General features: G+C 45.6%; 1 protein-coding gene across 4 annotated transcripts in view; it reads left to right on the forward strand.

The window, feature by feature from the left end:
- Positions 1-15210, forward strand: part of PAX5 (paired box 5) — a 184307-nt gene that overhangs the window by 14550 nt on the left and 154547 nt on the right. For all 4 annotated transcript variants that reach the window (XM_029921218.1, XM_029921220.1, XM_029921221.1 and 1 more), the window contains exons 3-4: positions 4724-4921; positions 12153-12217. In XM_029921218.1, the coding sequence (XP_029777078.1) occupies positions 4724-4921; positions 12153-12217 (263 nt within the window). The remainder of the gene's footprint in view (positions 1-4723; positions 4922-12152; positions 12218-15210) is intronic.

Raw genomic sequence — 15210 nt, forward strand, 5'->3', positions numbered from 1 at the left:
AGCCACGGGCATCCTCAGGTTTAGCTGTGTAGAGGTCTCTCAAGACTTTTCTCCCTAGGTCAGAAGACAACCTTGGTTGCAGCTTGCATTATGATTTGAGAACAGATGCCTGAATAGAAAATAAATATTTTGAAGTATGTCAGTGACATTGTAACTGTTTTGCTTGCTCTCTCCCTTTCATCTGCTGGAATTTAAGAAATTCTTTCAGATGGAAGAAACAACAGTTTCTAACCTTGGGGAGTCCTGCTGGAGGCCAAAGGACGAGGTTTCAAAGCCAGGGGTCTGCTGTCCCCTTTGGGGACCTTGATTCTTGTGTGAATTCCTTATCCCTGCCCACCTCGGGTCACCCCAGCCAGGGAGGCTCTGGGCTCCACTCCTGTTTAACGCTCAGCAGCAAATGAGCCCCAGCAGAGTTCAAAGAGGAAGACTGGACTTGAGCATAGTGCTCTTGTTAGACGGCGGTTTTCGGCGGGATAATGAGAGTGAGAATAAAAGGAGGAAAATAGAGGAGAGAGAGATGAAGACAAAAGAGAATGGTTATTTAAAAAAGAAAGAGAGAGAGAAATGAGGAAAAGACAGAAGGAGAGAGAGAGAGAGGAAAGAAATATTTGAGACTATCACAGTGTCAGACTTGGAGAGCCCAGTGATCTTCGCTGTCTTCTTGGGAAGCCTCTTCATTGCACTGAGGGAGAGAGAAAAAAGAAGGCTCCTCCTTTGTTTTTGCTGAGACATCTTTGCTTAGCCGACATTTTGCTTGCTATTTGAAATCTTCTCAGGGCAAGATGCCGAGCCCTTCTCAGAGAGGACATCCAGATACCGGATCCTCGTGTTCTGGTGCCCGGGAGCCCTCCAGATCTCCCCTGGAGACCAAAGGGGCCAAGAACCTTCCCAGGCCCAGCCGGCAGCCTCCGGAGGCCCAGAATAGATTTGTCACTAGGTAGAGTGGCACTCGGAAGTTATGCGCCGCTCTGGTGCCTGGCCGTTTAAGTTGTCAACAATAAATTGGAATTTCATAGCTCATTATTTTCATAACTAAGAACCACAGTGGACAAAATGTCACTCTAATTAGAACTGCCTTTTAAGAAACAAGTTCAGCCCTAAAACAGTGTGACTGGGAATTTCTGAACTGGGGCTGTTCCATCCACTCACTTTGGTTTTTGTTTTCTGTGGTTTTTTTTTTTTTTTTTGGTCACCGAAGAATTTGTTGGGTGCACTCCGAGTGATAGGTTATAGAGAGTGTATTGTGGGTGGTGGCCGTGGTTTTCAGAGGGTGTACGATGAGGCAGGCAGAGTCCCTGGGGCAGGCAGAGATCCCTGTCATCTTGGGAAGGTGGCGATTTGCCAGGAGTGTGGGCATTCAGTCCACAGCTGGGGAGAGGCCTGAGAGGCCTGAGAGGCACAGCCTGGTGGCATGTGAGGCCCATTTAAATCCACCCAGAAAGCCTGGCTCTTGTCTTCTTTCACTGGAGCCTGGCTGGGAGGTTCAGACCATTTAGAATTGGGTGGTATGTTACACAGTAATAAACACTCAGAGGATTTTAATCCACAACGTGTGCTCTTCATGTTTTGCAAAGCTTTTTCTTAACCATTCTGCATTTCTGCCTGTGTCCTCTGAGGCAGGCAGGGTAAACATCCCCCCTTATTATACAGATGGGGTCACATGGAGGCCCAGAGAGGCTAAGTGATTTGGCCAAGGTCACATAGAGCCTCTGACTAACACGCCCACCTCTTTACTCCCAAACTGATATTCTTTGCGCATGGACCTGCACTGTGTTGGTGGCTGCCGTGTGTCTGTCGTGTGTGAGCCAAAAGGCAGCATGGCTGTTTTGCCGAGATGAAAGAGCAGTTCTTCCGTCTGATTCCTCACTTTATACCATTGCCAGTTGGGGTTTCCTCTGGGGTGCCAGGGCTGCCTTCTGAGGGCCTGGCTGATACGTCAGTCAAAAGGCAGATAGAGACCTCTCGTGTGGAGGCCACAGCCTGCTATGGTTGGCACTGCTCAGATGGGCCGGGCAGAAGATGGGGGCCCAGATGCTGCCACCCACGCTGCTCTCTCAGCAGCCACGGGAACACCAGTCCCATTCAAATGACACAGTTAAGAGTACTCCAGCGTCTGTAACCTCTGCCCCAAGCCAGTGCATGTCCTAACAGGTTCTCCACAAGGAGTGAGGGAGTGAGTGAAAAGAGGTCTGTGAAATGCCTGGCAAACAGTAAAGCTTCCTATAATTGCCTGGGATCACCATCACCATTATCATTTTAATTTTCACCATCAAAGCAGAAGTTTGCTCTAGTGAGAAGTCAGAATCAGACTTGAAAGCCTCTAACTTCCAGAAGGGAGTTGGGCAAGGCACTTACTCTAATAGTTTCCCTCCATAAAACCCCCACTGGCCCCTTTGGATTGACGTGAAGATCCAGATAATTTGAGGCAGAGCTCTGTAAATTTTAGAGCCCTGTGCTAAATAATGAGTTATTGTGTTGATAGTAACAAATGACTTTTTATTGTAAAATTGGAAGGGTAATTGAAAGCTGCAGAAATTGCTGTGTGACTTGATTTAGCTGCCTTTCTAAACTGCTGGCAAAATAATGTTTTCTTGGATGTTTCTTAAAGCCTGTTTGTGACTAATGAGTTTTTTGGTAATTACAGAAAGTGGGGGGGATAGGTTGAATTTTGCCTTATTGTCCCAATTTGAACATGACTCACCTTTCTCAATGAAAAACAGGATTTCCATGTCCATATCACTGCTCTCAAATTATTTCATCTGTTTCTAAAATTTTTTTTAATGTTTTATTTATTTTTGATACAGAGAGAGACAGAGCCTGAGAGGGGGAGGGGCAGAGAGAGAAGGGGGCATGGAACATGAAGCAGGCTCCAGGCTCTGAGCTAGCTGTCAGCACAGAGCCTGACACGGGGCTCGAACCCACGAACGTGAGATCTGACCTGAGCCGAAGTCGGAGGCTTAACCGACTGAGCCACCCAGGTGCCCCTCAAATTATTTCATCTGTTTCTAGAATGTCGACTAGGTTGGCCATAACTAGATTTCCCGAGGCTGAGAATTTCAGCATCTCTTTCTTTTATTTTTTTTTAATGTTTATTTTTGCAAGGAGACGGGGACAGGACAGAGAGAGGGAGACACAGAATCTGAAGCAGGCTCTAGCCCCTGAGCTGTCAGCACAGAGCCAGGTGCAGGGCTTGAACTCGTGAACCATGAGATCACGATCTGAGATGAAGTCTGACGCTTAACCTCCTGAGCCACCTATGTGCTCCTTAGCATCTCTTTAAATGTGACTAGTGATTGGGTCTTGGGTAGCACTTCCCATCCATCCCATGGGAGAATCACCTCTTTTCCTTACCTATTATAAACTCTTTAGGATGAAAACTTACCAGTCATTGGGGTGCATGGCTGGCTCAGTCAGTAGAGCATGCAACTCTTGATCTTCGGGTTGTAAGTTCCAGACCACGTTGGGCGTAGAGTTTACTGAAAAAAAGAAAAAATTACCAGTCAGTTCTGAATGTCTCCCTGGCTAAAAAAATTCTCAACTACAAAATAATCTCCTTTGCAAGAAGAAGTCAAGAATTCCTCTGTAAATATTGAGAGACATCCAGTAAAGGCTCAGATTCAGAAAAGGAATCGAGTAATTTTTTCCCCCTGAAATGATCTTTCACGGCACTCTTCTTCCCGGTCTCGGTTTTGCTGTAAAACCCTGACATCCTATTTGTGTTAACGAGGAAAAGCTGATAGCATGGAAATGTCCTTAGAAACAGCGATTTACCTCAGGGGAGGTCTCTGAAAGAACTCTGGTGACTTGCGGTGGGTTTTTATTTATTTTTTGGATTGCTTGGGTTTTGACTTATATATAACACATATTTCCAGTTAATTCTGGAACCCAGCATTTCGTTTAATTTTAGGCTAGGGTTATCCTTTTAATCTTATGACAAAAAAAAGTTGCATTTCAGGGGACAGTTTAACAGAATGCAGGTGGCACATGCTAGAGGATGTGGGTACTGGTAAATTAATGGTACAAGCCAACTTTCTGGGGAAATTTTAGCTCAGAAGGCTAGGTCACTGTCCTGATTTGGCCACTGGATCTTGTGTGACCCTGGGCAAGCTTTTTAACCTTCATGGATCTCTGTTTTATACCCATAGATAGGGACCTGTTCATTCATTTATTCATTCATTCAAACTATTTATGTGCTTTAGAACTGTGGTGGGGATCAAATGGGAAAGCAGACTTGAAAGTTTTCTGTAAACTGTAAAATGGTAGATAAATGTGATAGAGTTAATTAACTAATTAATGCATGGCATCTGGACCAGCACTGTCCAACAGAAATATAATGTGAGCCACATTTGAAATGTAAAAATTTCCGGCAGCCTATTAAAGAAGGAAAAATAAACAGGTATAATTGATTTTATATATATTATTTTACCCAGTATATGAAAAAATGTGATTGTTTCAGCATATAACTATCTTAAAACTTATTAATGAGATATTTTCTGTTCTTGGTTTTGTACTAAGTTTTGATGATCTTGTGTATATTTTATGCTTACAGTACACCTCAATTCAAATGAGCCATATTTTAGATGTTCCAAAGCCCCATATGGTGAGGCTAGTGGCTGCTGAATTGGCACAGATCTGGATGTTTTCTGAACAGAGTAGCTATTTTGTTGCAAACATCCATTTTGCTGGTTCCTCACGGCTAAGCTCCTTTCTGCTTGGGTCCTAGGTATTATGAGACGGGGAGCATCAAGCCTGGTGTAATTGGAGGATCCAAACCAAAGGTCGCCACGCCCAAAGTGGTGGAAAAAATTGCTGAGTATAAACGCCAAAATCCCACCATGTTTGCCTGGGAGATCAGGGACCGGCTGCTGGCGGAACGGGTGTGTGACAATGACACGGTGCCCAGCGTCAGTTCCATCAACAGGTGAGGGGCTGGTGCCTGTGGGGGGATAGGGATCTGGGGGGAGTGGGCATCCTGGAGGTTCTGTGAGTGCCTTTCCTAAAAATCTGGTCTCTCCATTCATCAAGGCCCCTTAGGGGTTATTGGACAGGAGGAGTGCTAATGGGGCTAGTTTGATCTCTCTATTGCCTTTCTTCTATTTCCAAAGTAGGCAGGGTCCTAGGCTCCAGGAAGGAAGGCCACTGTCAGTACCCAGGCTGCCTGAGAGTCTTATGAGCCTCGAGTGATTTCTATCACTCTTCTTTTACCGTCGCCTCTGTGTGTGGGACACTTAGCAGCAAAGTGTCCTGATCAGGCCTTCACACATGTCACTTACTTGTAAGCCTGTGCTCAGGGTCTCAGCACTGGCTGATATAAATCAGATCTTCCCAGGAAGAAAAATCCCTGCCTCCAGTCTGGGCAGAGGAGGAGCACAGAGCCTGGACTTGAAGTTGGGAGATTTGGTTCCTTGTCCCAGTTCTGCCACAAATTCCAAGTGTGACCCTGAGAAAGCTCTTCCTCTCTTTGAGATCCCGGAACCTTAGTGATGTAGGTCAGTGATCTCCATGAGTGATGTCCAGGACACTCACATGCTGTGGAATTAGGGAGCTGCCCTCTCCTCAGTTGCCCTCAATCTCACTCGGGGAGAAATAGAACCGTAGAAATACCGTGAGTACCAGGCACCGATCGGATCTCCCCGGGACCCACAGTGGCACCTTCTCTGAAGTCTGATCCAGTATATATCTAATGGAACTTTCAGACCTCCAAAAAATTCCCGAAAGGAAGTTTTGTGTTGTAAACGGTGAAGTTTCAACTCCGTTAAGTCAAAGATGAAGTTGTGAGGTAAACAGAAATGATTGTTTTCTAAATTCCACAAAGAAAAGAGAAGCCAGCCAACTGAAAACTTGAATGGTTTCCATTTCTCCAAGGTCACACCCTACCCTTGCCCGTGCAGTGCCTATCCGGGCAGAGCAGACCCCTCACCCTCTGGCAGAAAGAGGGGGTCAGACTAAAATGTCTCTGAGATCCCTTCTGGGCTTGATGGCTGTTGCTTCTGTGACGACTCGAATGCACAGAATCACTGAATGCGTGCACGTGTTGATGTTTTGAGACCTGCTATTTCATAAACCATGAGCACATTTTCTTAGCCTATCTTTGCCTGGGTCCTGACATCATGCAAGGTACTGAGCACAGAGAGGGGGCCAGGCACACTGTCTTGTGGTCTCTGTTCTAGAGGGCCTCCTTGTCTAGGATGGGATTCAGGCATGCAGGAGAATTCTGGTCAGCCTGAATCAGCTGAGGAGATAGCAACCATTGTGGTGGGTTTGGAGTGGGGGCAAGAACCTCTGTTCTTCTGGGTTACGAGGGGCTCCAGTGTGCTTTGGGAGTCCCCTACTTCTAACTCATTGCAGGATTACCATCATACAGGGCAATATGACTTCTTCCCGTCTCCAGAAGCCCTAATGTGGGGTAAGGCATACAGAGCCTATAGCAATGAGGGAGCATAAGCCCGCTCTACAGAGGAACCTCCTCCAAACGCATGGTCAGGCTTTGGGGGCCCGCGGACTTCCCAATGTAGGGTATATGTGTAGTTGGTCATTTGAAAGATAATTTCAGGTTGCCTGTGGGGGTCCCAAACTCCTAATGCCTTCTGTTGGCCTGCAGTAATGTAACAAGTGAAGAAGACTAGATGTGAGGTGATAGGGAAAGGTGGGGCCTGTGGCAAATCAGACAGCACAAGCATTACTGAAGGGGTGGGTGCTTCTGGGATCCAGCTGAATGCCTCCGGGATTTTTTAAAAAGTTTATTTATTTATTTGGAGGGAGAGTGTGTGTGCACATGCAAGTACGTGAGCCCATGAGTTGGGGAGGGGCAGAGAGAGAGGGAGAGGGAGAATCCCAATCGGAGTCTGCGCTGTTGGCTCAGAGCCCAACACGGGGCTCAATCTCACAACTGTGAGATCATGACCAGAGCCGAAATCAAGAGTCAGACGCCTTACCGACTGAGCCACCCAGGCGCCCCCAAATCTCCATAATATTAAATGGTGGCAACGAATTTCAGTGAAAAAAAAAAAATGCCTTACAGGACAAGCATAACTCACTTGCAGGGCTCCAGCTTATGTGATCTGTAATACAAGGATGAAAATGGTCTTATGACAAATTTCTTTTAATGTATTTTAGAAAACTATAACTGGAACACCAAGCCAGTGAGTGTGAGCTTTATGAACTATCCCTCCCGTTTACAGTAAAGAACTAGTATTGCCTCATAAAATAAGTCTGTTCAAGTCAAAACGGAAGTTACTGGACAGGAACTCACAAAGCACAGAGAGCACAGTGGCCTGACGGAGCGGTGGGGGCTGTGAGGCGGTACTTGCGGGAGCGTCTGGGGGAGCCGAGGACCAGCTGGTGGAGTTGTGCTGGGCAGTGCTTGCTGGTTGCTGGGGCCGTGGCCAGCCTCAGGGGCTCCTGCGTGTCCGTCCAGAGCGGTGGCTGTGTCTCTGAGGACTTTTCACATCTGTGGTGTCCTACAGCCCTCGAGGCTTAACTCTGTTCTGTGGCAGGTATACAAACCGAGTCCCAGAAGCCGAGTGCTGAGGAATGATGATTTTGAGGGAGTTGGGAGTAGAGTCCGGGTACCTTGATGTCAGTAAGAGGGGGGCCTGGCTCTTTCCACCATTGCCCGGTGGGATTCTACCCATGACAGAGCTGAGGAGCCGAGAGAAGAGAGGCAAGGAGGAGCAAAACGGTCATTGCTGCTCCATGGCCATGCACCTTGCAGCCTGTGCGCTTTGCTGCCTGTCTACAGCTCCGCCTTTGGCCCGCAGACCTCTCCTGGGCACCCCTCCGGGAGCCCTTCTCCGGGGGCACACTCTGGCTCCTTACTGCTTTCCTCAGAGCTCTTTGTGTCTGTAGCCAACCAACCCAGCAAGGCAGATGAAAAGGGACCCTGGCAGGGCCTGCCCATCACCCCTCCCCGCCCCCACCCAAGAAAGCCCAAGCCATCTCTGCATGCAGTTTTATTTCCTATATGAAGGCACAGGTGCTCTCCAAAGGTGTGTTCAAACAGCAGTTTCCAAATAACTGTCTTGCAAATGTCATGATGTAAGAGAGACCCCAGATTCCTCTCCCGTTTCACACAGCGAAGGAGGGAGTGGTGGCTGGATTTGTAGTCCACAGCGTCATCGCCACTCTCCACCCCTACAAGTGTATGCCTTCCTGCTGTCCGCTGGGAGAGCAACCTGGGAACCCGGGACTGGCACGGAGTTCAGGGACACCGAACCTGTTCTGCTGAGCATGTGGGAGGTTTGCTGGGACACAGGCCATCATGTTTATGTGGTTTCCTGAGGACAAAAAAGGGCTGGAGGTACTGCACGACATGCAGAATCTAGCCTGAGCATCAGTGGGAGGTGACTGTCCAAGACCTGATGGAAGCCCGTGGAGCCTTCCTTCTGTTCCCATCCCGTGGCTCTAAATAAGGCACCGAGAGGTGGGGACTGCGAGTGGCATTCCCAGTTAGAATGACAGTTCCACTTAGCAACAATTTGTTATTGTCACGTGAGAATGCGGGATCAGTATTGCTAGGTGTTTGGATTTTTCAAGGGAAGCTACAAATCCATGTATTTGTGTAAAAGTTCCCACCTTACAAATATTGACAACTATATAAACAAATGCCCGTGCAGGCCAAAAAAACCTCATTCAGGAATCCATGTGGCCTGGGGATGACAGTTTGTAAACTCTATTCTTAATCTGAACTTGGGCAGCAAAATTTCTGAGATTGTTAATCCATTTCGCTCTTTCTTCTCCACATCAGTTGCTGGGCTGGGTGTCACCTTCGGGCCTTCTGCCAGCATGGCCCCGTTGGACCCTTGGTTTTTGGATTCTTACTGCATCAATGGCAGTTTGAGCAGTAGATGTGGGTATATCTTCTGCCCTGTCTTCCTATTTCCTTTTTAAAGGCACCATGATTTTCTCCTTCAATGTACTTGTGTATAGGAGGGGCGGGGCGGGGATGGAGGGATATGTGTGTGAGAAGACCCAGCCTTTCGAGGAAGGTAGGGTGATGTTGAACTAGGATCCTTACAAAATGCCTGTAATACCTGAAGCCCTTGGAGTTTAGTGCCTCAGTTTCTAAATGGATTTGGAATCCAAACAGACTTTATGTCTCCTTTAGGAAATATTTGGCAGAGGGACCACTTCTTTTGAATGTGATGCAAAGGAAATTGCTTGAGCATGGGAGCTGGGAGTCTGGGCTGACCTGCGGAGTGACCCTGGGCAAGTTACTTGAGGACTCTGGGCTTTGGTTTCCTCATTTGTGGGAATTGGTGGATTGTGGAATTCCCTTCTCTGCTGGACCGTCTAGGATGTTCACATGGCCCCCAGGATCATGTTCAGGTCCAGTGAAGTTAAGGCGAAATCCTTTACTGTTAACTGCCAGTTAGCCGGAATGTCTTTGGTTTAGAAAAGGTCCAGTATGACTCTTATTGTGACATGTCTTGATGACTGCTTGTTAATTTAAAATTTTTTTTTAGAATTGCTGTGATTCAATTAGTCTTATTCTTCCCACTACCATTTCTTCTCAATGGAAGGTAATGCCCTTTGTTCTTTTCTCTTTTCTTTTCTTTTTTTTTCTTTTTTTTTTTGGCAGCTGCTGCAGGCAGATGGGCAAAATCTCTATCCCTGGGGACAGCTTTGGAGGGTTCCCTACAATTCTGGTCTTGACTCTAAAGGACAGTTCCTGTACAGCCTTAAAATAGGGTGTGGGGATGGTTACTTCCCCTCCCCAGTTCCAAAGGGGATCTCATGTGTTTTTAAGGCATTTGTGGAAAAGATGAACCTTTTAAGGTTGAAACTGGTCTTTAATTTTTCTGAAGATACTACTGAAGATAACAGCTAACATTTATAGCGAGCTTACTTTGCAACAGCTGCTATTCTAAGTAATTAATTAGTTGCATTCTCATAATAACCCTATGACATAGGAATGATTCTTAGTCCCATTTTGCAGATGAAGAAACTGATGCACAGAGGGGTTAATTAATTTACTCAAGGTCATGCAGCTGGCAAATCAGAAAACTGGGATTCAGACTCTAGTGGTCTGATTTTGGAGCCTGTGGTTTTAATTGCTATGCTGTAGTGGGCTCTCAATGATTTATAATAATTAATAATGTTTTACCAAATGATTTATAAATATTTTAAAAGAAAAATAAGGAAAACATAATTTTCTTTGCTCTGCCTAGGTACAGACTTAATGGCCAGACAATACTTTGAAAAGTATGCTAGAAGTAAAGGGAAATACTCCTCATTTTACCATACGTTTATATGTACATAAACCCCATAATATAGATAAACTATATTTATACCTGGTATAGCCAGATATTCACATTGAGCTATATCTCTGTAGACAAACACACATGTGCCCCTGGAAAAGATGACATACGTGAAACTACAGAAATAAGATCAGATTCTAGCTGAATTCCAGGTGGTCCAAAAGACTACCTCACTCCCAGGTCCTTGTCAATATGCTCTATGTTTGCCTAGTTAAAATAAGCGTTTTGAATATTGGAGGAAACAAACACTGAATGTGTTTGACGCAATGCTTAAGCTGACTCATAAGAAAAAGGCAAGAAGCCCCGGGGGCTCCAGGGGCCTGGACTCCAGAGGACCTGCAGTTGGGCTGTGGTGTGAACAGAAGTGTCCGTTCCAGGCTCCCAGCCGAGCATGCTGCGAGGCCTCGGTGCCCACCGCTGAGCTGTGTGAGATCGCTGAGGGCAGAGGCCGGCACCCAATGAGGGTATCCTCCCCCTTTCCATTTGTGCGAGCTAGAGACTCAGTGCAGCTTGAAACTTGAACTTCCACAAATAACTGGAGTCTGAAAAAGCCTCTCACCTAACACTGAGTGAAGAGAGCGGGATACAAAACCCTGTACGTGATTTAATCTTGATTTTGTTAACAGGAAGTGGGTATTTTCTAAGATGCACAGGAATGTTAGCATAAAGGAAATAGATCAAAAGGTGCTTTTAGGTGGTTTCTTTGTATTTATTGTCCTAATAGTTTACAGTGAGCACAAAGGACTTTTATAATTAAGAAAAACCCTAATAAATGTTCTTTAAAAGGTAATAGCTAGAGGCTGGAGTAGAATGTCTCCAAAGAAGCTGAACATTCTATTACCACCCACCCTTTTCCCTAATGCCAGGGAAGGAACTTTCTTGTAGACCCCACAGGGACTTTTGGCCCAGCCCTGGTTGGGTGTATGACACACAGGGCTTGGGGGCTGATGGAGGAGACCTATATGAGTGTGCTGTTCTAGACAGCAAGTGATAAGCTAGGCTTCCCAGAGCCCAAGGTCCTGCAAAAGAACATCAGAGCTGCCAGGGGCAAAGGAGAAGCAGTACCACTGTTAGCCTTTTTACACAGTGGGCTTTGTTGGAAGATTTTTCCCCCCAAAAAAGGATTTAATTACTTTAGAGTGTTCTGTTCCAACCCCCTCATCGTATTGAGGCCCGCAACAGAATGGACTTGCCCAAGGTCACAATCAAGTTCGTCATATCAAAACTAGGGTAAGGTCTCTGGAAAGACAGGCCAGCACGCCCGGCTCCTGGCCTTGCTGGAGCCTCACCATGAGGTGTTGTAGAAGGCAGCTTTGGAGGCTTCCTCTTCGCAAAGCCAGGCCTGTCCTGGTAGCACTTTAACCCTTCCTAATTTCAGAACGACGCACATCTGCTTCCTTATTAATTTTTAATGGGTAGGGATGTGACTCCTTCTGTGGCCCTCTCCTGCAGAGACACCAGAGCACGTGGGCCCCTAGGGAACAGAGAGTTCACCTGGTTCAGTCCGTTCATTCCACCGAGGGTCTGAGGGGCAGGCAGAGGTCCAGGAAAGGGAAGAAACTCCTTATTATTATTAGCGTCCCTCCGGGAGTTCCTTATGGAGCTGGAGCTGCTCCAGAGAAAAAGATGTCTGTTCTGACATTAACATGTTGTCCTTTTTCTACACAAGAGGTCCTCGAGGCCCAGAGAGGGTCACAAGTTACCCAATGACACCCAGGGAGGTAGGGGCTAAATTGGGACTAGTCCATAGCACTGTTAACCCCCTACATTCCCAATCTAGACTCACAGCCTCCCTCCTCTGCCCCAGCTTGCCAGGGCTTTTCCACATAGCTAGTTGAGTTCTCTTCTCTGTGGTGGTAAATAGCCATTAATTTTTTCCCCAACTGTCCACAGGATCATCCGGACGAAAGTACAGCAACCACCGAACCAGCCGGTCCCGGCTTCCAGTCACAGCATAGGTAAGGAGAACTTTTAGAAAAAATTTAAAAATCTAATGGGCTCCAAATATTCTAAAGAACTTTTAATCATTCTTATGGACAGATAATTCTGCATAAAACACTTCGGCACACGTACTAATGCGCCTTCTTTGTCATTCTCCAAGGGCTGAACCTGGTAAATGAATTTTATAAATACTGCTAAAAGGTTTTGAATTTTACTGATTATTATGATAAATAGCTTTCACCATGAGACAGAAAATTGAAATCTAAGCCAAAAAAAAAATCCACTAATGGGGGTCTATAGAATGTCAGATAATTAAAGTAATAAATCAAGAAAGGGATACTTATTCATAACATTTTCTGCATCATTAGTCAGTAAGTAGTTTTGAATGTGTTTTTTTCTTCTATCAACCAGCCCTTCTACAATTCTTTGTGCACTTGCAGTCTTGAGTGAAGATGTGGCAAAACTTCCCAAACTTTCTCTCTCTCTCTCTTTCTCTCTTGCTTCGATCTCACGTACTCCATGAACTGTTGAGGCTTTTGATACTCATGGGGGATAGTCTGAGTGAGCATGACTTACAAGGGTGGGAGTCCTATTTCTAACTACTAAAGAGTTCAGAAGTTTCCCTTGCCTGTCCCTTCCCTGCAAAGACTCCGAGATGAAAATGACATGTGTCTATATAAGACATATTATTTCTCCACTTGGGATAAAGGGAACACCTCTAGGGGGAAAGTTATTCTATAAGAAAGTGGTAACCATTCCATAAGTCTCTGGTAGTCCCTGTCAATGTCACTTGATAATGCCTCAGCCTGTGTAATGTTTCCACAACTTTGTCACTCCTTCTTCAACTGAAGAAGCTCCCCATGGTGATGGGGGATGGGTAGAGGCAGGCTTATAGTCCCAGCTCTGCCATTAACTCACCCAGTGAATCATGTAAATCCCTTTACTTCTCCGAGTCTCAGTTTCCCCATTTGTGGACTGAAGTGCAGGAACTAGGTGCTCCCTGAGGTTTCTGATCCTCCATGGCTGCCTCTTTGGATAATGGTAAGAGAGTAAAGTAATAATTTAGTAATCCATTCAAAAAGGGCTAACCCCCTGCTTTGTATGGAGACCAGTGTTATATAAAGGAGGCAGGACAGAATCCTCATTCTCAAGGGCTTCTCAGTCTAATGGGGGAAGGCAAACGAAGAGAAGTTTGCAAAACACTGAGATAAGTAAGGCTCTAGAAGAAAAGGATGCTGTGTGAGCCAAAGGAAGGGGACTGTTTACCAGCTCTGTGGAGTTGGGGTGAAGAGGGTTGAGGAGGGCTCCCCGGGGAAATGCTTGTGCCGGAGATTTCACTTGTAGCTTTAACTCTTTCAGATGACAGAGCAATGAATATCAGACTAAGAATCACTGATAATAATCTTTCAATTGGGTTAAAGGAATAATTCTACTTGTAGGTCAGCAGAATGCTTTGTGTCAGAAATTTTTATAAAAAACGTACCTTATACGTGTCCAGGCCCTTATGGTTTACAGACTTATTGAGGAGTGAGGAAATGGAAGTTGAGAGAGGTTAAATAACTAGGCCAAGGTCACATCACTCAGGAGTGACAGAGCCAGAATTGGAACCTGGGTCTTTGGAGTCTAGCGGAATCACAGAATATCAGAACAAATATCATTGGCTCTGTCAGCAACATGGCGAGTGAGCCTTGGTTAAATGTGGTTGTTGGTTTTCAAAGTACCAAATGACTTTTGATCTTCTTTCTTCCTCTGTTCTTTGCACCTTAATACAGAAAAGGTTGTGAGATTTGCATAAATCTATTTTGAGAAGCTTCTTCTGGTGCAGGAAAAGAGAAGTTAACGATTTCTACTTCTGTGTCTCCTAAGGAACATCTAAAATCTAACTCAGATATGAGAAGAAAGGCACTGTTCCCTCTAGGTCTGTAGGAGCAAAGAGCTGGATATGCTCCAAGGAAAGCAACAAACAGCTTCTCCTGCAATCACCACCATTTCTAGTAATTTCCTACACTTTAGAGTCAAAGGCTGCTCCACCTGCCTCCAGCTAGTTATAGCCCAAGGAAATGTGTCAGAGATTGGTTTGTAGGTTTTAATGAACCAAGAAAGAATTCCCACAGCCCAGAAATGGAAATTCAGCTGTTTGGCTAGAGAGGACCCTGATGACTGACAGCACTTTCCCCTAGGACTCTGGGGTTAGGAGTTAAAGTGAAACTTGCACAAAACCACCCCTCCCCTCCCCTGCCCTCCCCTCCCCTCTCCTCCCCTCCCCTCCCACTTCTAATCCTTAGGAACGAAGAGACCTGGCCTCAGTCACGATAAGTCACTGACATCAGCCCACGTTTCTGGGCTAGGGGAAATGGAGACTTGAAGTCAGGAGACCCGAGGCTGAGTCCTAGTGCTACTACTGCTTCTTGGCTAGATGACATTGAGGGAATCACATCACCTTGTGGAGCCTTCAGCTTCCTCATTGACACACAAGGGTAAATAAGAGTGCTTGACATTGTTGCAACCATCAAATGAAAAGCAAGGCATTAATGTGAAGCATCTTATTGTTTTTCATTGTTACTTAACAGAGGGGCATATTACTGTAGGGGTTCAGTCTTTAGTTTCTGGATTCTGTGGCTTTAGGCAAATCGCTTACCTCCCCCCCCCAGGTTCCCTCACCTTTCCAGCGAGATTATAACATTACCTCCCTTACAAGATTGTTCTTAGAATTAAATAAAATAATGATGCCTCAGTAATGCCTGACACAGAGCAAGTTCTCAGAAAACATGTTATCATTACTATACATATAGATATAAATTATATATGCACAGTATCTATTCTATTATAGAGTCTACCATTATTATATAATTAATATTGAATGTTAAAATCCAGGTAAACCAGGAGGAGAAAAGACAGTGAGGAAGTGTAAAAAGAAGGAACAGTTTGCCATTTGGAGTTTTGTTGGCTAAGTTTATGAGTGTGCCGGTATTTATATCTGTGTGGATGGATGGAGATGCAAGCAGGGAAT

The sequence above is a fragment of the Suricata suricatta genome, chromosome 13 (genome assembly GCF_006229205.1).
Source record: "Suricata suricatta isolate VVHF042 chromosome 13, meerkat_22Aug2017_6uvM2_HiC, whole genome shotgun sequence".
In the NCBI taxonomy this organism is placed as follows: Eukaryota; Metazoa; Chordata; class Mammalia; order Carnivora; family Herpestidae; genus Suricata; species Suricata suricatta.